We start from the raw sequence: 22,939 nt of genomic DNA on the forward strand, positions 1-22,939 counted from the left end.
AACCTGTGGGCCCCTTTGGAATTCTGACACGTGGGGAAGGTGCAACCACAAAACAGCTGCTGCGAGAGGTGGAGCCAACCACAAAATGGCTACCACGGGAGGTGGAGCCAACCGCACAGAAGACGCCCAAGTGCAGGGAAGGAGAGGGGTAATTTAAAATACAGCCTAGAGATTGGAGCCCTGCGGGACCTATTAGAGTTCCGCAGGGTCTGTAAAATGGAACTGTTCCGCAAGGTGGCGGGTGTCCAGATATTCCATCTGCTGGCCCTCCCTGCCAATGCTCCCTCTAAGCTGTGGAGTCTTGTGAGCAAAAATTCTACTTTGTGGGCTACTGGCATTAAAGTTCTGAGCGAGCGACTTGGCTGCTGCATCAATTAATTTGCTCTAGAGCCCTCTTTCCTGAGCGGAGACAAACATCTGTGAGCCGGAGGCTAAAAAACTGTGAGCTGGCTCACTCTAACTCAGCTTAGAGGGAACACTCCAGTCCCTGCTGAAACCTTCCACCTTCAAACAGCCCTTTGGGTGAAGGCCCATCGTCTGGTCTAAGGCCTAGTGGCTCCAGTTTCTGAGACTACTACACCAAACTGCTGTGCCATCTGTGTTTATAGCTCTGTTTTAATCTGTTGCAACTATGTACTATGAAAGACTTATTGTGAAATGTCTTAACTCTTATTGTGAAATATTTTAATCCCTGCCGCCGTCATTTGCTCTGAGGGGAGGGCAGAATACAAGCCAAAATAAATAAATAAACAAACACACACGCAAACAGGGAAAGAAGACCAACACTGCAGTGACTACTGTTGATCTACATGAAATTCTCAGCACCTGTTAACAGTGCTACAGAACCACCCGGAATGATTACAGACTGATTAACCGCTTAATACTTACAATGCAGTGAACCCGTGGTTTGGCCTGACATTCCAAAAGGACTGGCTTTCCATAGATGCAGCTGTTGTTCGCTTTACAGCTCACGCAATCTGGAGGCAAGCGGCCGCATGGCCCGTTACTGGGGCACAGGTTCACGTAAGGAGGGGTCCCCGTGGGCTCTGAAGCATTAACACCACATAAAACAAAGACTTCGGTGCTCGGCAGAGAAGAAGGAAAAGATTGGATTTATCCCCCGCCCTTCACTGCCCAAAGGAGTCTCAAAACGGCTTACAAACTCCTTTCCCTTCCCCTCCTGACAACTGACACCCTGTAAGGTAAGTGGGGCTCAGAGAGCTCCTTCGAGAACTGCTCTTTCGAGAACAGCTGAGAGAACTTGTGACTGACCCAAAGTCACACCAGCAGCTGCATGTGGAGGGTGACAAACGCTGTCTGAAACGCTCAAAACCTTGTCATAACCCACAAGGCGACACTGAGACCATGGAGTTTCCCCCCCCAGCCTGCTATTTACTTTATGATATGCTAGCACTTCTGCAGCCCAATTCTATGCCTGATAAGGCCCACAAATGAAAGCCTCTAGTTTTTAAAGCTTCGTTTTGATCAAGCTCAGCACCCGACGAGGTTCAAGAGGAGACCGTTTGATTCTAAAGCAGAAAACTAAAGTGTGGAGAAAAGAAATTTACCTGGTACTTTCGAAGCAGGAACGTGAGTGCTTCTGGGTACTACTCCGACCTCTGGCCGCGGGGCTTGAGGATGAGAGAGCTGAGCTTGCGAATGGGAACTCAAGGAAGCTGGAGAGGGGTAAAACGTACAAAATACCAAGTTTAATTCAAGGGATTCTTCTTGTTGTTGTTGTTAAGCACCCCATGCTGATGAAGAGAACTCTGGAGTTGAATGTTGTTTTGCATTACGTGGATCGGCCAGAATAGAAGGTATTAAAAGACCTTTTTTTGTAATGCCTTATCCTGAATCAGACCATCGGTCCATCAGGGTCAATCTTGTCTACTCAGACTGACAGCGGCTCTCCGGGGTCTCAGGCAGAGGTCTTTCACATCACCTACTACCTGATCCTTTAACTGGAGATGCCGGGGATTGAGTCTGGGACCTTCTGCATGCCAAGCAGAGGCTCTACCACTGAGCCACGGCCGCTTTCCAAATGAACACATGACGCTGCCTTCTACAGAATCAGAACCTTGGTCCGTCTCAGTCACTACTGTCTACTCAGACTGGCAGCCGCTCTCCAGGGTCTCAGGCAGAGAAGTCTTCCCCATCACCTGATCCTTACTGGTGACACCAAGGATTGAACCTGGGACCTTCTGCGTGCCAAGCAGATGCTCTTCCACTGACCACGGCCCTTCCCCTATAATACGTGAGCACATGCTGCTCATATTGAATCATATGCTTCGTGCATCACAGTCAGTATCGCCTACTCTGACTGGCAGCTGCTCTCCAGGGTCTTAGGCAGAGGTCTTTCCCATCACCCACTGCCTGGTCCTTTCAACTGGAGATGCCGGGGATTGAACCTGGGACCTTCTGCATGCCAAGCAGAGGCTCTTCCACTGTGCCAAAGCTCCTCTTTACAGCTCTCCAGGGTCTCAGGCGGAGGTCTTTCCCATCACCTCTTGCCTGGTCCTTTCAACTGGAGATGCCGGGGATTGAACCTGGGACCTTCTGCGTGCCAAGCAGATACTCCACCACTGAGCCACGGCCCTTCCCCAAAGCACCCAATATTGGGGAAAGTTTTTACCTGCTCCATGGTGCGACTCCCTATCATGTCATTCCCTTTTGGTGAATCACACATGAAGCTGCCTTATACTGAATCAGAACCTTGGTCTACTTAGACTGGCAGCAGCCTTCCAAGGTCTCAGCTAGAGGTCTCTCACATCACCTGCTGGAGATGCTGGGGATCGAACCTGGAACCTTCTGCATGCCAAGCAGAGGCTCTGCCAACTGAACCACGGCCCCCTCCCCCCAGCATCAGCTGTTGCTTTGGGCCAACACGGCAAAGTATAGCCTCCAAGAATTTCAACTGTTATTTGGAAGTGGCGGCACAGCCCAAGGAGCAGGGAGTTAAGTTTGGGGTTCGAATCTCTGGATGACAGAAGAAAACGGGACTGGAGGACAAACTGAACTGAACCTGGGATGTTAGTTATGCAATTTGGGAGCTCTTCCCCTCGGGTTAGACCGCGAAGCATCACAGCTACCTCGCTCAGACAACCAAAAGTGGAAATGATTCTCCACTAAATTTCTGAAGACTGAGCTTCTTTTGTGCAGTAACATTAGCATGAATGGACAATAATAAATCAGCAATGATTTTCAATAACACACTAACAATGACTCTTGACCTACCTACAACAACAGAACTCACAAGACAAATTTTTAATCCATTTAAAAATATTGACAGCAGTGGTAACACACAGTAAAACAAGTACACTCTTGGCATATCTACAGCAACTAGAACCACAGAGTTGGAAGGGGCCATAGAGGCTATCTAGTCCAACCCCCTGCTCGATGCAGGATCAGCCTAGAGCATCCCTGACAAGTGTCAGAGTATTATAATGGTTTACTTCATATATATACTTTCCAGCTGTCTTCCCTCCCAGTGGGGACACCAAGCAGCCGACGCCATCCCCCCTCCTCTCCATTTCATCCTCACAACAACCCTGCAAGGTAGGTGGGACCGAGTGTGGGTCACACCCCAAGGTCACCCAGCAAGTTTCCACGGCAGAGCGGGGATTCGAACCAGGGCCTCCCAGATCTAAGTCCAGCACTCTAGCCACTACAAAGAGACCCAGTGTGGTGCAGCAGTCAGGAGGGCTGGACTAGTATCCAGAAGACACAGGTTCAAATCCCCATTTGTGCCATGGAAATTCACTGGATGACCTTGGCCAGCCATATATGCTCAGCCTAACCTACCTCACGGGGGTTGCCAGCTCTGGGTTGGGAAATACCTGGAGATTTGTGGGGTGGAGCCTGGGGAGGGCAGGGTATAATACCAGGGTCCAGTGTTCCCTCTAAGCTGAGTTATTGTGAGCTAGCTCACAGTGTTTTAGCCTCCGGCTCGCACGTTTCTGTCTCCGCTCTGGAAGGGAGATGGCTCCAGAGCAGTGTTCCCTCTAAGCTGAGTTAGTGTGAGCTAGCTCACAGTTTTTTTAGCCTCCAGCGCACACATTTTTGCCTTAGCTCAGGAAGGATGGCTCCAGAGCGAACCAATTTATGCAGCAGCCAGATCACTCGCTCACACAACTTTAATGCCAGTAGCTCACAAAGTAGAATTTTTGCTCACAAGACTTCACAGCTTAGAGGGAACATTGCTCCAGAGCAAACTGATTTAAGATGTAGCCAAACTGCCCGCTCACAGCTTTAATGCCAGAAGCTCACAAAGTTGAATGTCTGCACACAGGACTCCACAGCTGAGAGGGAGCACTGCCAGAGTCCACCCTCCACAGCAGCCTTAATCTCTAGATGACCTTAGTCATCTAGAGATTACTCGCAAAAGCTGGATTATCTCCAGGGGCCAGCTGGAGTTTGGCAAACCTGTAACCTCACAGGGTTGTTGTGAGGATAAAACCGGAGGAGAGGAGGCTGTGGGGCGCTCTGGGTCCCCCCTGGGGACAAAGGCGAGGCCCAAACGGACCCAGCAAACGAGTTATAAATCCTCAGCCACAGTGGCCCATCGCAAACCAGCCCGTCCCGGAAAAGCCCGCATTGGCCATCAACGAGACCTCAGTGTCGGTAGCCTGGATGCCTTGGCAAGAGGTGTGAGCCCGCCTTTCCCCCGCCAGCCCCAGACACGGTTCACAACATGGACCGACCCCTTCCAGAGAGCACGTAGAGCTGAGAGAGGAAGAGCAGGACGCGGCACGACCCCTGGACCAGCCCCGCTGCCTCCAGCGCCGCCATCTTGCCCGCATCCGGGTACCTCCCTCCGCTCCCTCCCTCCAGCTGATCCGAGGGCCGCCGAGCATGCGCCCGCTGCGTCCTGTCTTGCCGGTCCGACACCAGCGCGGCCATCTTGCCCTCATCCGGGTACTTCCCTCCTCTCCCCCAGCCAATCAGCGCCGCTATCTTGCGCTCATCCCATCCCTTCCTCCAACTAAACATCTTGTTCTCATCCGGGTACTTCGGTTCCCTCCGCCCGGCCAATGAGCGCCGCCACCTTGGTTACTTCCTTTCCCCTAGCTTCCGTCTTGCCCTCATCCGGGCATTTCCCATCCCTTCTTCCAACCCCACCGGTCCCTCCCTTTTGTCCTCATCCGGGTACTTCTCATCCGTCCATCCAACCAGCGCCGCCATCTTGCCCTCATCCGGGCACTTCCCATCCCAGCTTCCAACCAACGTCTCCATGTTTTTCCTCATCCGGGTACTTCCCTAGCCCACAGACTCCACCGGAGAGCGGCCGAGCGAAGTCGTCGTCCTCCTCGTTCGTCTCTATGGCCCCGCTCCTTCCGAAGCCTTTTCCGCTTCCTCTCCCGCCCGTGAGGGGGACTTCCGTTTCCGGATTGGGTCGCTCGTCGAGAGGACCGGGGTAGGCGGAAGGAGGAGCGTCTGGTGGGTTATTGTTCTTCCCTTTTCCGTCAGCTTCGGGAGCGGGGAAGGTCCGCTGCGTCGGGTGATCCCTTTAGCACCCTTACCAACAGCCCTGCGAGGTAGGCTGGTGTTGTTCTGTAGCGGGGGCTGCGCAGGGTTCCCAGCCTCCAGGTGTTGTAGCAACCCGAGCTGCAGTGTTAGAGGAGTCAAGCAATAAGTATATACACTGCAAAAATCTGTTTTTATAAATTGGTGCAATGTGTGCTGGTAGTTATTATACTGAATTGATTGTTATTGTTGATACTGCGTGTAAGGAATGTAGATACCTGTCTTAGGCTATTATAAACAGCACACAATGCACTTTGTAAGACGGAACAAATAGAACACATTCACTTATAAAAATAGATTTTTGCAGTGTTTCTATTTAGTGTTTGCTGCCTCCAGGTGTTGGCTGGAGTTCTCCTGGGATTACAACCGATCTCCAGGCAACGGATCGGTTCACCTGGAGAAAATGGCCCCTTTGGGAGGTGGACTGTTTGGTGTTACACCCCACTGAAGTCCCTCCTCCCCCTAAACCCCGCCGTCCTCGGGCTCCTCTTCCCAACTCTCCTAACCTTTAAATGCAGGATAACTTTTATTCCATTGTGAGCTTTTGTACAGCGCAGCCGGTTCCTTCCGGTTCCGGTTGTACAGCGCAGCTGGTTCCTTGAGGGAGCCAGTTTGGTGTCGTGGTTAAGTGCGTGGACTCTAATCTGAGAGAACCGGGTTTGATTCCCCACTCCTCCACTTGCACCTGGCTGGATAACCTTGGGCAAGCCGTAGCTCTGATACCTTTGGGTAGTGAAAGGCGGGGTATAAATCCAAACTCTTCTTCTTCCAATAGATCTTGTAAAGGTAAAATTGTTCTGGGAGATTTCCTTCCCCCTCTCCAAAAAAAATTCCCAGTCTGATTTTATTTTCATACAAGAATATGTAGAAAGCTGTGCTGGATCAGACCAGTGGCCAGTCTATGTAGAAGAAGACATTGGGTTTGATTCCCCACTCCTCCACTTGCACCTGCTGGATGACCTTGGGCAAGCCATAGTTCTGTCAGAGCTGTTCTTGAAAAAAAAGAGAAGTTTCGGTCAAGAGCTCCCTCAGCCCCACCTACCTCCCAGGGTGTCTGTTGTGGGGAGGGGAAGGGAAAGGAGTTTGTAAGCCACTCTGAGACTCCTTTGGGTAGTGAAGGGCGGGGTATAAATGCAATCTCTTCTTCTATACGGTGGCTTTGTGTATGAGATTGTGATTGGTAAATATTCTTAAATAACAGCGCATTAGTATACAAACTGTGTTAACCGCTTGTTTGGTTTTTAGGCTTTTAGTGGAAGTGTAACGCGAGCTCCTTTGTGGATGAACAGTAACGGTCCTGTTTCGTTCTCATAAGCCATGGCCTACCAGCTGTACAGAAACACCACGCTGGGGAACAGTCTTCAAGAGAGCCTGGATGAGCTCATACAGGTAGGATGTGGTGCATGACATCTGCGTGGTGGTCAGGTAACAGTGGCATTATTTTGGTGGAAACCTGAAACACGCATTTGCAGTGGCATACCCAGGGATGAGAAAAGATCCCTAAGCATACAGGAGTGTGGCCGAAGACCAAGACACTTAATATATATTTTTATTTAATTAATTCACTTCACTACCCAAAGGAGTCTCAGAGCGGCTTACAAACTCCTTTCCCTTCCCCTCCCCACAACAGACGCCCTGTGAGGTAGGTGGGGCTGAGAGAGTTTCAGTTTATATCCTTTATAATGTTTATATGAGGAGAGTTCAGTTTATATCCTACCCTAGGCAGGCTCGGGGTGGCGTGCATTATTAAATATACATTAAAACACAAATTGTAGACATCGTAAAAATCATATACATGATAAAGTGCTAGTGGCGGTATGATGTTGCATTGTAATTCTAGTAGGCCATGGATCACAAAGGAGTGTAGTTTTGTCGTCGTTAAGTGCGCAGACTCTAATCTGGGAGAACCGGGTTTGATTCCCCCACTCCTCCCCGTGCAGCTGCTGCTGTGACCTTGGGTCAGTGACAAGTTCCTTCAGAGCTGTTCTCTCAGGAGCAGTCCTTGAAAGAGCTCCCTCAGCCTCATCTACCTCACACGGTGTCTGCTGTGTGGAGGGGAAGGGGAAGGGATTGTAAGCTGCTCTAAGACTCCTTCGGGTAGTGAAGGTTGGGGTATAAATCCAATCCCATCATCTTCTTTCCCCTTCTTTAGAGAAGAGAGTGTGTCTTGTTTTAAAATATGATTGACCCTTGAAGCTAAAAGTTCAAGGTCTTGGTTGTAACCTTTAAAGCCCTGCACAGTCAGGGACCCACATATCTCCCGGACCATCTCCTCCCAGAGTTTGCTGTGCTCTGTGGATAATGATTTCCTGGTGATCCCTGGCCCGAAAAACATTTGCTTAGCCTCCGTCCAAGCCAGATCCTTTTTTGGCTCTGGTCCTGGCCTGGTGGAACGCCAGATGAGATCAGGACCTGTGGAATCTGAGCCTGCAAAACAGAAGTCTTCTGCCAGGCCGACGGGTGACTAAACAATCCAAAGGTGAGATAAGACAGTCAAAGAGAGATACAAACAAAACAAAACTGTGTAAAGGAAATACCGAAATTAAATTGCAATAAATTCATAGGAATTCATAGAAACCCGAAACAAAGTCTGATGGTTTTCATATAAATACAGACTGATCAAATATGACAATAGATCAAAATTTACAACCACAGCTCAAAACCATATGCCAGTTACCAACAACGACAGGCTTGGTTTACAAAGTAATCCAGTGGTCTCCCATTGAAAGGGAAATTTGGTCCCCACCTCCTCTGGTGTTACAGGCAAGCTAGCTAAGTGACAGTCCCGTTTCATAAGAACATAAGAGAAGCCAATGTTGGATCAGGCCAGTGGCCCACCCAGTCCAACACTCTGTCACACAGTGGCCAAAAATATCAGGGGCCATCAGGAGGTCCAGCAGTGGGGCCAGGACACTAGGAGCCCTCCCACTGTTGCCCCCCCCCCAAGCACCAAGAATACAGAGCATCATTTGCCCCAGCCTGAGAGTTCCTATCTATACCTCATGGCTAATAGCCACCAATGTTCCCTCTATGCTGTGGAGTCTTGTGAGCAAAAATTCTACTTTGTGAGCCACTGGCATTAAAGTGGCAAGCAAGCAATTTGGTTACTGCATAAATTACTTTGCTCTGGAGCCATCCTTCCTGAGCGAAGACAACAATGCATGAGCCGGAGGCTAAAAAACGGTGAGCTAGCTCACACTAACTTAGCTTAGAGGGAACACTGATAGCCACCAATGGACCTCTGCTCCATATGTTCATCCAATTCCCTCTTGAAGCCGTCCGTGCTTGTAGCCGCCGCCACCTCTTGTGGTAGTGAACTCCATTTGTTCGTCGCTCTTTGGGTGAAGAAGGACTTCCTTTTATCTGTTCTAATCTGACTGCTCAGCAGTTTCATGGAGTGCCCACGAGTTCTTGTTTCCCACAAGCTTTATCAAAGAAGGGGCTGTCTGTATGTTCGTAGCAATTCAAAACACACGTCCCATGCTGTGAACCCTCTGACTTGACTTTTAAAGTTATTGCTGTGATAATTGTGCTTAATAATTAATTGTTTTTAAGAATTAACTTATGGTATGGTTTTAACCGTGTCGTTACCCGCCCTGAGCTCTGCTGTTGTAGGGGAGGGCGGGCTGTAAGTCCAATATAATAAATGACTAAATAAAACCTCCTCTCTTCCCTTTTCAGTCTCAGCAAATCACCCCTCAGCTCGCCCTTCAAGTGCTACTTCAGTTTGACAAAGCCATCAATTCCGCATTGGCGCAGCGGGTCAGAAACAGAGTCAATTTCAGGGTAAGAAAGCGGGATGCATCTTGCTTCTTGTCATGGAATAGACCGGGGGTGGCCAAACTGTGGCTGGGGAGCCACATGCAGCTGTTTCACACATATTGTGCGGCTCCCGGCAGGGCGGCTGGGGAAGCAAAAGGGAGGCATACTTTTTCTCCCTCCCTCACACCCTTCCTTCCCCCTCCCTCCCATCTGTTGGCTTTGTTTGTTTCTCTCTCTCTTTCTTTCCTCTCTTTCTTTCCACCTCTTTCCTTCTTTCTTTCCACCTCTCTCATTTTCACTCCCTCTTAGACAAATAAATATCAGTAGCGAACAAATATTGGTCAAATGAATATAATTATCAATATCTGTTTTGACCCCTTTGGTTTTTATTTTTGGCAGTCACATCTAATGTTAATAAAAAGTGAATTTGCATATATTGATAAAAACGTCTGCGTAATATTTGTTCATGTTTTGCGGCTCTCAAACATCTGTCGTTTATTCTGTGTGGGTCTTACGCTGAGCAAGTTTGGCCACCCTTGGTCGGGGACACAACATCTCCTGGTGATGCCAGGTTTGCTGTAACCAGGGCCAGGGCTTTTTCGGTGGCGGCTCCTACCTGGTGGAATGAGCTCCCGGAGGAGATCCGGGCCCTGCAGGACCTTGTGCAGTTCTGCAGGGCCTGTAAGACGGAGCTCTTCCGCCAGGCTTTTGAGTAGGAGCCGCCACTACCGTACCACCACTACTGCATCATCATCATCGCACCATTGTTGCCGCACCAACAACAACTGGGTTCGGTAACATTGGGGCGTCTGATGGCCCTGTGACAAGTTACTTTATAATACCACGTGGAACCCATACCACTGAATTGATACTAACATTCCCAGGGGGCCACGGAACTGGGACTACCATCTCCGGGATACCCTCTTGTGATTGAAGATCTTTTTGTAACATCTAGAGCACTTTATGTTGTTGTAAATGTCGGTTTTATCTTGTTTTTACTGTTTTGACGATTGGCATGTGTTGCCCTATTTGTGAGCCGCCCTGAGCCCGCTTGCGGGGAGGGAGGGCTATACATTTGAATAAATAAATAAATTAATTAATTAGCAGGAGAAGCATGCCCTGACCTGGGTAGCCCAGGCTGGCCCAAGCAAGGGAAACCTTTACCTTTTTAGAGTACTTTATGTTGTTGTAAATGTCAGTTTTATCTTGTTTTTACTGTTTTGACGACTGGCATGTGTTGCCCTATTTGTGAGCCACCCTGAGCCCGCTTGCGGGGAGGGAGCGCTATACATTTGAATAAATAAATAAATTAATTAATTAGCAGGAGAAGCATGCCCTGACCTGGGTAGCCCAGGCTGGCCCAATCTCAGCAAATCTCAGAAACTAAGCAGGATCAGCCCTGGTTAGTATTTGGATGGGAGACCACCAAGGTAGTCAAGGGTTGCTGTGCAGAGGCAGGCCGTGGCAAATCACCTCTGCTCCTCTCTTGCCTTGAAAATCCTACGGGATCGCCAGATGCTGGCTGTGACTCAGTGGCGCCTTCCGCCATCACCAGTAGAAGCATCAGCAGAGCTGTAGGTAGAGGGAGAGATAAGTCCATTAATGGCTACTAAACCATCCCAGAGCCTCAGCCTCCATGCCCTGTTGTTGGCCCTCCAGAGGAACTGGTTGGCCACTGTGTGAGACAGGATGCTGGACTAGATGGACCCTCACTGGTCTGATCCAGCAGGGCTCTTCTGATGTTCTTATGAAGGCCTCAGTCTCTCTGCCCTGTTGTTGGCCCTCCAGAGGAACTGGTTGGCCACTGTGTGAGACAGGATGCTGGACTAGATGGACCCTCACTGGTCTGATCCAGCAGGGCTCTTCTGATGTTCTTATGAAGGCCTCGGCCTCTCTGCCCTGTTGCTGGCCCTCCAGAGGAACTGGCTGGATACTGGGTGAGACAGGATGCTGGACTAGGTGGACCCCTGGTCTGATCCAGCAGGGCTCTTAAGAAGAGTCTACACATTGTTTATATTCATTATTAGTGCTTTAGTGTAAATAATAATAATAATAATAATATGCTATTAACACCCAAGTGTTTGAAACTACCTAAGCAATGTTTTTTAACCTAATGCAAAGCTTCTGTTACAGTATATTGCTCTTTCTTGGTGGTGCTGGTGGAATTAAATGTACCACTCTTTAAGATAGACCAAGATGGGCGGCCGCATTAGTCTGTCTGCAGCAGTAGAAAAGATCAAGAGTCCAGTTGCACCTTAAAAACCAACAGATAGTTTCGTTACATATTTTGCCATATATTCGCCGCGTCTTTTGTTAGTCTTGAAGGTGCTACTGGACCCTTGCTCTTTTCTAATGCCACTCTTTAACTGTCTTGAGGCAAAGTCTCAGGACCAGCATTGTCTTTCTCCCCTTAAATCCAGTGTTATTACGATGCTTTGGCTGTTCCCTACATTCTTCACTCCCGCAATTGTGATCTTCCTTGTGCTATTAACACCCAAGTGTTTGAAACTATCTAAGCAACGTTGTTAACCTAATGCAAAGCTTCTGTTACCTTATATTGCTCTTTCTTGGTGGTGCTGATGGAATTAAACCGAATGTACCACTCCTTAAGATAGACCAAGATGGGTGGCCGCATTAGTCTGTCTGCAGCAGTAGAAAAAGATCAAGAGTCTAGTTGCACCTTAAAAACCAACAGATAGTTTTGTTACATATTTTGCCATATATACGCCGCGTCTTTTGTTAGTCTTTTAAGGTGCTACTGGACCCTTGCTCTTTTCTAATGCCACTCTTTAACTGTCTTGAGGCAAAGTCTCAGGACCAGCATTGTCTTTCTCCCCTTAAATCCAGTGTTATTACGATGCTTTGGCTGTTCCCTACATTCTTCACTCCCGCAATTGTGATCTTCCTTGTTGGGAACTTAAAAGTTGTCCTTTTTAAGATGGGGTCGGGAAGCAGTGAGGGAGGAGAATGTGTAGCCAGGCTAGCTTGCATCTTTTGGTTTTCTATTTCGGCAGGCAGGAAGAGATAATAGCACGAAGCAGGTGGAACAGTTTAGCTGAGCTGAAACGTAAATGAGGGGCTGAAGCGGAACGCATCTCCCTCTACTGGAGTGGCTGCATTTCCTCCATTCTTGTTTTTCCCCCGTTTACTGTCTGATTCCCTGAATCACCACAGGAGGGCACCAAAATACATTCTTTTCAGAATTACGGGTTATTATTTGGTAGGCCTCGAGTGTAGAAATCTAGCAAGGACCAATGTTCCCTCTAAGCTGTGGAGTCCTGTGAGCAAAAGTTCTACTTTGTGAGCTGCTGGAATTAAAGGTGTGAGCGAGCGATTTGGCTGCTGCATAAATTAGTTGGCTCTGGAGCCCTCCTTCCTGAGCTAAGACAAAAATGTGTGAGCTAGAGCCACAAAAATTGTGAGCTAGCTCACACTAACTCCGCTTAGGGGGAACACTGGCAAGGACGTCTGAGAGGGACGTTTCCGTCAAGTTTGGTTGTGTCACGCATGTACTTCTCCTGGAGTCTCGGTGGGAAAAATGGACCATAAAGAATGCAGACAAATTTAAATAGTAAATACTCACTCATATCTTTTTCTTCTCCCCCCCCCCCCAAAAAAAGGGCTCACTGAACACATGGGCACCAAAATACATTCTTTTCAGAATTGCGGGTTATTATTTGGTAGGCCTCGAGTATAGAAATCTAGCAAGGCCATCCGAGAGGGACGTTTCTGTCAAGTTTGGTTGTGTCACGCATGTACTCCTCCTGGAGTCTCAGGGAGAAAAATGGACCATAAAGAATGCAGACAAATCGAAATAGTAAATACTCATATCTTTTTCTTCTCCCCCCCCCCCCAAAAAAAGGGCTCACTGAACACATACAGATTTTGTGACAACGTCTGGACGTTTGTACTGAACGATGTCGAATTCAGAGAAGTCACAGAGCTGGTGAAAGTGGATAAAGTGAAGATCGTAGCCTGCGATGGAAAAAGTAAGTCCCGAGCCAAGAATACGGGCTTTGTAGCACCTGAAAAAGATGTTCAGGTTTACTGTGGTGTATGCTGTCACAGATGAGAGCCTGCTCGTCAGATAAGAACATAAGAGATGCTATGTAGGATCAGGCCAGTGGTCCATCCAGTCCACATCTGGGGCAGTGACGGTCTTTCTTTTTGGTGCTTGGAGGGGCAACAGTGGGAGGGCTTCTGGAGTTCTGGCCCCGCTGGTGGACCTCCTGATGGGCCCCTGGGTTTTGGCCATTGTGTGACACAGAGTGTCGGACTGGATGGGCCATTGGCCGGAACCAACATGGCTTCTCTTATGTTCTTATGTCTGGGGTGGAGATCTTCTGTATTGTTGGTACTTGGGGGGGGCAACAGTGGGAGGGCTTCTGGAGTTCTGGCCATGCTGCTGGACCTCCTGATGGGCACCTAGGTTTTGGCCACTGCATGACACAGAGCGTGGGGCCTGATCCAACGTGACTTCTCTTATGTTCTTATGCTCTGTCTTCTTGGTGCTTGGAGGGGCAACAGTGGGAGGTTTTCTGGAGTTCTGGCCCCACTGGTGGACATCCTGATGGCACCTGGGTTTGGGCACCTGGGTTTGGGCCACAGTGTGACACAGAGTGTCGGACTGGATGGGCCATTGGCCTGATCCATCAGGGCTTCTCTTATGCTCATAGATGTTGGTTGTGGGAAAATCTGCTTGCATTAAAAGACTGAAGGGCACCTTAAAAACACATACACCATCAGTTTCCCTTTGTGACATGAATTTGACTCGCGGCAAGTACCAGTGGTGAGTCAGGCGCTGAGGCATTCTGGAAGGTGTGCTACAAGTCCAGACTCAGTGGACGATTGTGTGTTCAGATCCAAGAACCTGGCCGGGAACTTCAACCAGACGGACAGTCAAAGCGCAGCAACCCAATGCCAACCAGAACTTCGCCTGGCGGCAGGGTGACAAGGAAGAACGTTCCAGGCAATCCTTTAAAAAAAAAGTAATAACTGTACCGTAACATCGGTGCCACCACTGAGAAGGTCCCATCCCAAATCGCCACCTGCCTCTCTTCAATTTCAGGATGTTTTTAAGATTTATTATATGTTTTTAAATCATTATGTATATTATGTTTTTTATTATGGCAAGGTTTTGCCTTGCCTCTGTTAGCCGCCCTGAGCCTATCGGGGAGGGCGGGGTATAAATGCGAAAAATAAAAATAAATTCATTTTGCGAGGGTACTGGGAGTAAGGCCTCCCAACAGTGCAAGCTGGACTGTAGCTCTGATGTGTTTTAAACTGGGGGTGGGTTGTTTTCTTTTCGTCATTCTCCTCTTCGACTGCCTGCCCTAAACTTCTGCTCTTCTCGCTTCCAGATACCGGTTCCAACACAGCCGAGTGAAGAGGAAAGCGGGCGTCCGTGCCAGCGTTCGTCTTGTTGGGCCGCGCCCCCCTCCTGATGGGCACCTGGGATTTGGCCACTGCATGACACAGAGCGTGGGGCCTGATCCAATGAGGCTTCTCTTATGTTCTTTTGCTCTGTCTTCTTGGTGCTTGGAGGGGCAACAGTGGGAGGTTTTCTGGAGTTCTGGCCCTGCTGGTGGACCCCCTGATGGCACCTGGGTTTGGGCCACAGTGTGACACAGAGTGTCGGACTGGATGGGCCATTGGCCTGATCCATCAGGGCTTCTCTTATGCTCATAGATGTTGGTTGTGGGAAAATCTGCTTGCATTAAAAGACTGAAGGGCACCTTAAAAACACATACACCATCAGTTTCCCTTTGTGACATGAATTTGACTCACGGCAAGTAACAGTGGTGAGTCAGGCGCTGAGGCATTCTGGAAGGTGTGCTACAAGTCCAGACTCAGTGGACGATTGTGTGTTCAGATCCAAGAACCTGGCCAGGAATTTCAATCAGACGGACAGTCAACGCGCAGCAACCCAATGCCAACCAGAACAAAAGCGTCTTCTCCTGGCGGCAGGGTGACAAGGAAGAATGTTCCAGGCAATCCTTAAAATAAAAAAGTAATAACTGTACCGTAACATTGGTGCCACCACTGAGAAGGCCCCATCCCAAATCGCCACCTGCCTCTCTTCATTTTGCGAGGGTACTGGGAGTAAGGCCTCCCAACAGTGCAAGCTGGACTGTAGCTCTGATGTGTTTTAAACTGGGGGTGGGTTGTTTTCTTTTCGTCATTCTCCTCTTCGACTGCCTGCCCTAAACTTCTGCTCTTCTCGCTTCCAGATACCGGTTCCAACACAGCCGAGTGAAGAGGAAAGCGGGCGTCCGTGCCAGCGTTCGTCTTGTTGGGCCGCGCCCCCCAGAAAGGCGCGTGGCCGGGGACTGTGTCGGTGACACTTTTAATGATGGCAGACACGAATAAACCCATGCCAGAGCGCCTCGCAGAACCGTGGCGGCAAGATCTCCTCCAGAGCATCTTCTTTTGAGTTCACCTCCTAAGGGCACAAAGACAACAAATCTTTGCTTTTTTAAATAATAATAAGGATGGAACTTGCTTTTTTTTGGTTCATCAAGGTAACTTCTCCAATAAACCTTTTATTTAAAACCGTCAGGTGAGAGTGGTAATTGGTTTTGGATTGTAAGCTGCTTTGACGGCGGAGCAATCTGTGTTTAGCCCTCTGTGTGCAGTTCTAAGTATAAAGGTGGGAGGGTGCCTTAGAGACTGTCTAGCAGAACCCCCTGCCGAATGCAGGAAATCCAAAACCAGAGCACCCCCTGCAAATAGCCTCCCCCCTTCTGCCTCTGTCTTCAGACCTTCAGTGAGGAAGAGTGTACAGTTCTAGTCACCACACCTCAGAAAGGATATTATAGCACTTGGAAAAAGTGCAGAAAAGGGCAACTAGAATGATAAAAGGACTGGAACAGTTTCCATATGAAGAAAGGTTAAAGTACTTGGGGGCTCTTTAGCTTGGAGAAACGACGGCTGAGGGGTGACATGATCGAGGTTTATAAGATTCTGCGTGGGATAGAGCAGGTAGAGAAAGAAGTCTCACAACACAAGGACTCGTGGGCACTCCATGAAATTGCTGAGCAGTCAGGTTAGAACGGATAAAGGGAGGTACTTCGTCACCCAAAGAGTGATCAACATGTGGAATTCACTGCCACAGGAGGTGGCGGCGGCTACAAGCATGAACAGCTTCAAGAGGGAATTGGATAAGCATATGGAGCAGAGGTCCATCAGTGGCTATCAGCCACAAGGTCTAGATAGGGACTCTCAGTCTGGGGCAAGGGATGCTCTGTATTATTGGTGCTTGGGGGGGGGGAGCAACAGCAGGAGGGCTTCTGGTGTCCTGGCCCCAGTGCTGGACCTCCTGATGGCACCTGGTATTTTTGGCCACTGTGTTGACAGAGTGTTGGACTGGATGGGCCATGGGCCTGATCCAACCTTGGCTTCTCTTGTGTTCTTAAGAGCCCACCCCCCTCCCTGGGTAACTGATTCAAGGGTCAGACCTCTCTCGCCATTAGGATGCTTCTCACTGCGTCGTCTGTCCAGGTATCCTCTGAATTTCAGAGTTCTGATTCTTGAAATTCAGATTGTAGGGAAGGTTCACTGTGGCTGCAGCATTTCTCTTACCCAGTTCCTGTGTTTTACCAAGAATGTTTTGTTCCAAAGGCCTGTGCCGGACCAGGATGAAAAGGTAATCAAGAACGGAAAGGCCAGCACCCATATTTCTCAGACGATATGATGACAGATACGCTTGGGGAGGGGCTGTGGCTCAGTCTGCTTGGCAGGCCGAAGGTCCCAGGTTCATCCCAGTTAAAAGGTCCAGACAGGAGGTGATGGGAAAGACCTCTGCCTGAGACCCAGTGGAGAGCTGTAAAGAGGGGCTGTGGCTCAGTGGAAGAGCCTCTGCCTTGAATGCAGAAGGTCCCAGGTTCAGTCCCCGGCACCTCCAGTTAAAAGGACCATGCAGGGGTTGATGGGAAAGACCTCCGCCTGAGACCCCGGAGAGCTGTAAAGAGGGGCTGTGGCTCAGTGGCAGAGCCTCTGCTTGGCACGCAGAAGGTCCCAGGTTCAGTCCCCGGCATCTCCAGTTAAAAGGACCAGGTGATGGGAAAGACCTCCACCTGAGACCCTGGAGAGCCGCCGCCAGTCTGAGTAGACATTACTGTCTTTGACGGATTTGATGAGCGCCACTTTGGGGTCAGGAAGCAGTTGTTCTCCAGGCCAGTTTGGCCAGGGATCCTGGAGGGGTTTTTTGGTGGGGTTTTTTTTTTGCCCTTTTCTGGGCATGGCAGGGGTCACGGGGTGAGGGGGGAGAGGTATTTGTGAATTCCCTGCATTGTGCAGGGGGTTGGACTAGATGACCGTAGAGGTACCTTCCAGCCCTATGGCTATGAAAAAGGTCTGATTCAGTATAAGGCAGATTCATGTGCGTTCCCTAAAAGGGAGCTTAGACATTGCTACCTCCTTTCTCTGCAGCGCACAGTTGCTTTGGGAGTATTTGAATTCGCAGGCGAGGTGAGGCATCCCATTGTATTTCCTTGAGGGAACTGTCCAACACTTTCCGGGTGCCAGGAAAAAATGTCAGTGGGTGCCACGTTGGAGACCCATGTCCTACGGGCTTCTGCCCTTCCCAAATTAATGTCATGTTCTTTCAGAACACATATGCTAGGACATTCACATACTCCAGTTGTTTTGCGATGTGCTAGAGTTCTTTGGAAGGGGTGAGTCTTATCGGTGGAAGTTAGCTCAAATAGAACCTCTGTGTACAGGAGCAGTGTATCTCTGAATGGCAGGTTCAGGAGATCCACAGCAGGTAAGGGTTGTCGCATCTCCCCCGTCCCCCAATTTGTATGCTTCCCAGAGATACCTAACTGCTGCTGCTGCCGGAACTGGGAAGTTGAGCTAGAGAAGTTTTGGTTTAAGCCAGCAAGTGTGCTTTTCATTAAGGGGTTTTGAAGCTAAGGAAGTTATTTTTTAAAAAAGTTACACTATACACGTAAGGGTGCAGAAATGTGTGGATTAAATCTCCGCAGTGCTTTGTCACATTTTAAATTGTACCATGGAGTAAAAGGGGGCTTCTGTATCATAAATAAATTCCCTTTTGGGAGAGACGAACTTGAGAGCCAGTTTGGTGCAGTGGTTAAGTGTGCGGACTCTAATCTGGGAGAACCGGGTTTGAGTCCCCGCTCCTCCACTTGCAGCTGCTGGATGACCTTGGGCAAGCCGTAGTTCTGTCAGAGCTATTCCCTCAAGAGGAGTCCTCGGAAGAGGTCTCTCGGCCCCACCGACCTCACAGGGTGCCTGTTGTGGGGAGGGGAAGGGAAAGGAGATTGTCAGCCACTCTGAGACTCCTTCAGGTAGTGAAGGGCGGGGTATAAACCCAATCTCTTTTTCTCTGTCTTTTGAATGCTCATGGGAACGCAGTGGCAAAGGAACTCACCTGTGCCCAGCGATGTCCCCGATTCCAATCTCACCCCTGCCGTGAGTTCACTAGGTGGCCACAGGAAAGTCACTCTTTTAGTCTCCACTCGCTCAATACTGATCATCGTGCAGCGAGATAACTGTGGGAAAGTGCTTGAAAGGGCTGTCCAGGTTCCACGGGGAGCATCTCGTGGAGCAAAATACCTGTGGCAGAACAGTTTCCTAGCTCTGGCTCTCGAAAGCTCATACCCTGAAAATCTGGTTGGTCACATCCAGCTCTCCTACTGCAGACCCAACACGGCTGGCCTCTGAAGCAATCCTTAGGGAAAGCACCACATACAGCTGTGTGGAGTGGAAATCCGTAGGTATTTGAGGAAGGGAGCTTTATCGATGTATTGTTTGAACTTCAATAAAGTTTATGAAATCTTTAAAAAAGAAGAAGAAGAGGAGACTGGATTCATACCCCGCCCTTCACTTGGAGTCTCAGAACGGCTTACAAACTCCTTTCCCTCCCCCTCCCCACAACAGACACCCTGTGAGGCAGGGGGGGGCTGAGAGAGCTCTGACAGAAACTGCTGTTTTTCAAGGACAGCTCTGACAGAACTACGGCTTGCCCAAGGTCATCCAGCAGCTGCAAGTGGAGGAGTGGGGAATCAAACCTGGTTCTCCCAGATTACAGTCCGCGCACTTAACCACTACACCAAACTGGCTCGTACCCTGAATCTCTTGTACCCTGAAAGCTCGTACCCTGAATATCTCGGTCTCTCTAAGGTGTGGCTGGACTTGAATCAGGTTATAGAAAGTAGCTACTTAAGGGTGGTGGGGGCGGAACGGAGCTCTTCCCACGGGTAGAAACAAAAACAAAAAACCACCCCTTTCCTTGGCAGCGGATATAATGCCCTGAAACCTCCTGATGTTTTGAACATTCTAATTTTTTTTTTAAAAGAAAAATCTCTCTTGTGAGTAAGTGAAATTGTTCTGGAGGGATAGGAGCACATTGAATCGTCCAGGGAGGTCATGGGCATTCCGGCACACCCGGAAAAGTGACATTTTTCCCCTGGCCATTTAACAAATACTTAGTCTGTTTGTTTTGGGGGTTTTTCCTCTAACTGGTCTTGATCTGTTCTTTGTTTTTGTTTTTTCTCCTTGGCTGCGGCACAGATAGCTTTCTGGTCCCCACGCCGACACACCTTCAAGCAGTGGGTCGGGTAGGCAGAGAGGTCCAGCGAAACGGATGGCACGTCCAGGCAGTGTTCCCTCTAAGCTGAGTTAGTGTGAGCTAACTCACGGGTTTTCAGCCTCCAGCTCACACATTTTTGTCTTTGCTCAGGAAGGATGTGGCTCCAGAGCAGACTAATTGATGCAGGAGCCAAATTGCTCGCTCACAACTTTAATACCAGTAGCTCACAAAGTAGAATTTTTGCTCACGAGACTCCACAGTTTAGAGGGAGCATTGCTTCCAGGGCAGGGGCTGACTCAGGGGTTGACCTGCATCCCAAGCGAACTTCACAGTGACATTTAAGGTCTGGCTGGTACTTCTGTGTACCTTTTCAACCTGATGCCTCCCAAACTGGTTCCACTGTTATGTGGGGTGGGGTGAAGCGAGGTGGGGGTGTTGTTCCAAGCAAGCCAAACCAGCTGCATTCCTCGTGCCTTTATTTGTAATCGGATTGATTTGTAAAGCCCTTTTTACTGCCATTCATTGCTTCAGAAGGACAGGACTAGCACTACTACAAGCTTTCAACTGGTTTCAGAGTTGTTCTACTACAGGGATACAACTGTTGTGCTACTGCAAGATTACAGTGGGTTTCACTGTTGTGCTACTACAAGCTTACAATGGGTTTAACTGTTGTGCTACTGAAAGCATACAGCTGATTTCACTGTTGTCCTACTACGGGTATACAACTGGTTTCACTGTTGTGGTACTACAAGCTTACAATAGGTACAATACGGCTATTGGCCTGATCCAACATTGGCTTCTCTTATGTTCTTGTGTCTGGGGCAAGGGATGCTCTGTCTTCTTGGTGTTTGGGGGGGGGCAACAGTGGGAGGTCTTCTAGTGTCCTGGCCCCACTGCTGGACCTCCTGATGGCCCCTGGTATTTCTGGCCACTGTGTGACAGGGTTGGGTGTAATAGTAATAGCTGAGCAGTAATAGCAGTAATAGTAATAGCTGAGCAGTAATATTAATAGCTGAGCAGTCGGGTTAGAACAGATAAAAGGAAGTCCTTCTTCACCCAAAGAGTGATGAACATGTGGAATTCACTGCCACAGGAGGTGGTGGCAGCTACAAGCATGGGCAGCTTCAAGAGGGAATTGGATAAACATCTGGAGCAGAGGTCCATCAGTGCCTATTAGCCACAAGGTATAGAAAGGAGCTCTCGGTCTGGGGCAAGTGATGCTCTGTATTCTTGGTGCTTGGGGGGGGGCAACAGTGGGAGGGCTTCTAGTGTCCCGGTCCCACTGCTGGACCTCCTGATGGCGTCCAGTATTTTTGCCCACTGTGTGACAGAGTGTTGGACTGGATGGGCCATTGGCCTGATCCAGCATTGGCTTCTCTTATGTTCTTATAGGAACTCTCAGTCTGGGGCAAGGGATGCTCTGTATTCTTGGTGCTTGGGGGTGGCAACAGTGGGAGGGTTTCTAGTTTCCTGGCCCCACTGATGGACCTCCTGATGGCACCTGGCATTTTTGGCCACTGTGTGACACAGAGTGTTGGACTGGATGGGCCACTGGCCTGATCCAACATTGGCTTACCTTATATTCTTATAAATAGCTGAGTGATAAGTGTAGCTAAGACTGGATTAAAGCAATTCCGGAGAAGCAGCAAAAATTAATACGGTCATGCTATAGTATTCCCCATTTCTATGTATGAAGAAACTTGACAGGAAGAAGGTTGATTCCTTTGAAAGGCAGTGTGTTAGAGGATAGTTTTACGGATGCCGTAGACTGCCCCGAGGACAAATAAGTAGGTTGTAGATCAAACCATCCTGCCAACCTAGCAGTTCGAAAGCAAGAAATTGCAAGTAGATAAATAGGTAACAATTCGGTGGGAAGGTAACAGCGTTCGGTGCACCTTGGTCTTTAGTCATGCCGGCCACGTGACCACGGAAACGTCTTCGGACAGCGCTGGCTCTTCGGCTTTGAAACGGAGATGAGCACCGCAACCCTAGAGTCGGACTTGACTGGCTTTTGAGCAAGGGAACCTTTACCTAGATCAAGTGTGAACTCTCCCTAGAAGCTGAAAGGACCAAACTGAAGCTATTGTAATTTGATCCCATTATGATAAGACAAGAGTCACTGGAAAAGACAATCATGCTAGGAAAAGTTGAAGGCAGAGGGAAGAAGAGGAAGACACGAGATGGATTGACTCGATCAAGGAAGCCAGGAGGGCCCTCGGGTTACCAGACCTGAGGAAGACTGTTAACAATAGGACATTTTGGACGTCAGTAATTCATGGGGGGCTCCGTAAGTCGTGGTGCGTAACACACACTTTTTATAAGCATGGAAGAGTTTCGGCAAGCCTGTCTCCATGATGGATTGCGGTATTAGTCTCTGCCGAAACACTCCTTCCTCAACCCTGTCCCGGCTCTGAGTTTGTTCTTCAAAGAGCCATGTGGCAATTTCACTCTATAATGTTACTTCCTCTGGAAGCCGTCCTGGGAATTCCCTCCAGGCTGTGGCACATTGTTCCTGTGCTGCTTTCTTTAATGCCTTACGGATTTATCTCGTAAAATAAACATTGACTTTGCAATTGATGACTGATAATGCGAGCGTCTTATTTACCGAGGTATTATTTCTTCCTGGTTGACTACCTGCCTGCGTCTGTTATATGTTGAATCAGGGAACGGAGGTGTTTTTGAGGAGATAATTGATAAGTCTGGGCTCATACAGGTACTTAACCCTTATGTATACATCTAAGCGGGGAGTCAAACAGACACTGACTCCAAAATCCACTTTTAAGACCTCTTTTTAGAGGTGTCTGATGAAGTGTGCAGGCACAGGAAAGCTCACACCTTGAAGGAAACTTTTTTGGACTTAAAGGTGCCACTGGACTCAAAATTTGTTCTTTTAGAACCTTGTTAGACAGTCTTTATTTTTATAGGTCTATCAGTGGCTACTAGTCATGGTGACTAAAGGAAACCTTGTTCAAGTTCAATACAGTCTATAAGAACATCAGAAGAGCCCTGCAGGATCACACCAGTGGTCCATCTAGTTCAGCCTCCTGTCTCACACAGTGGCCAGCCAGTTCCTTTGGATGGCCAACAACAGGACCTAGA

At 48.9% G+C, this 22,939-nt stretch overlaps 2 protein-coding genes and 1 non-coding gene across 3 annotated transcripts in view; 2 read left to right on the plus strand and 1 right to left on the minus strand.

The window, feature by feature from the left end:
- The window catches only part of TM2D3 (TM2 domain containing 3), a 12,319-nt gene extending 7,523 nt beyond the window's left edge, over window positions 1–4,796 (minus strand). Inside the window, exons 1-3 of the mRNA XM_015429163.1 lie at window positions 4,701–4,796; window positions 1,569–1,676; window positions 889–1,046 (exon numbers count right to left, since the gene is read on the minus strand). Of these exons, the coding sequence (XP_015284649.1) occupies window positions 889–1,046; window positions 1,569–1,676; window positions 4,701–4,788 (354 nt within the window). The 5' untranslated portion in view covers window positions 4,789–4,796. The remainder of the gene's footprint in view (window positions 1–888; window positions 1,047–1,568; window positions 1,677–4,700) is intronic.
- Window positions 4,797–5,227: 431 nt separating this feature from the next.
- On the plus strand, window positions 5,228–14,724 carry GTF2A2 (general transcription factor IIA 2). The gene is made up of 5 exons (XM_015429166.1): window positions 5,228–5,436; window positions 6,769–6,912; window positions 9,205–9,309; window positions 13,148–13,274; window positions 14,646–14,724. The coding sequence occupies exons 2-5, from the start codon at window positions 6,841–6,843 to the stop codon at window positions 14,669–14,671; spliced, it is 330 nt and encodes a 109-aa protein (XP_015284652.1). The 5' UTR covers window positions 5,228–5,436; window positions 6,769–6,840; the 3' UTR covers window positions 14,672–14,724.
- A 2,392-nt stretch (window positions 14,725–17,116) lies between these two features.
- On the plus strand, window positions 17,117–17,188 carry TRNAS-UGA. Its single transcript has one exon. It is a non-coding gene; the product is annotated as a tRNA-Ser (tRNA).
- Window positions 17,189–22,939: the final 5,751 nt, after the last annotated feature.

The sequence above is a fragment of the Gekko japonicus genome, unplaced genomic scaffold, assembly GCF_001447785.1.
Source record: "Gekko japonicus isolate JY-2015 unplaced genomic scaffold, Gekko_japonicus_V1.1 scaffold2703, whole genome shotgun sequence".
Taxonomy (NCBI): domain Eukaryota; kingdom Metazoa; phylum Chordata; class Lepidosauria; order Squamata; family Gekkonidae; genus Gekko; species Gekko japonicus.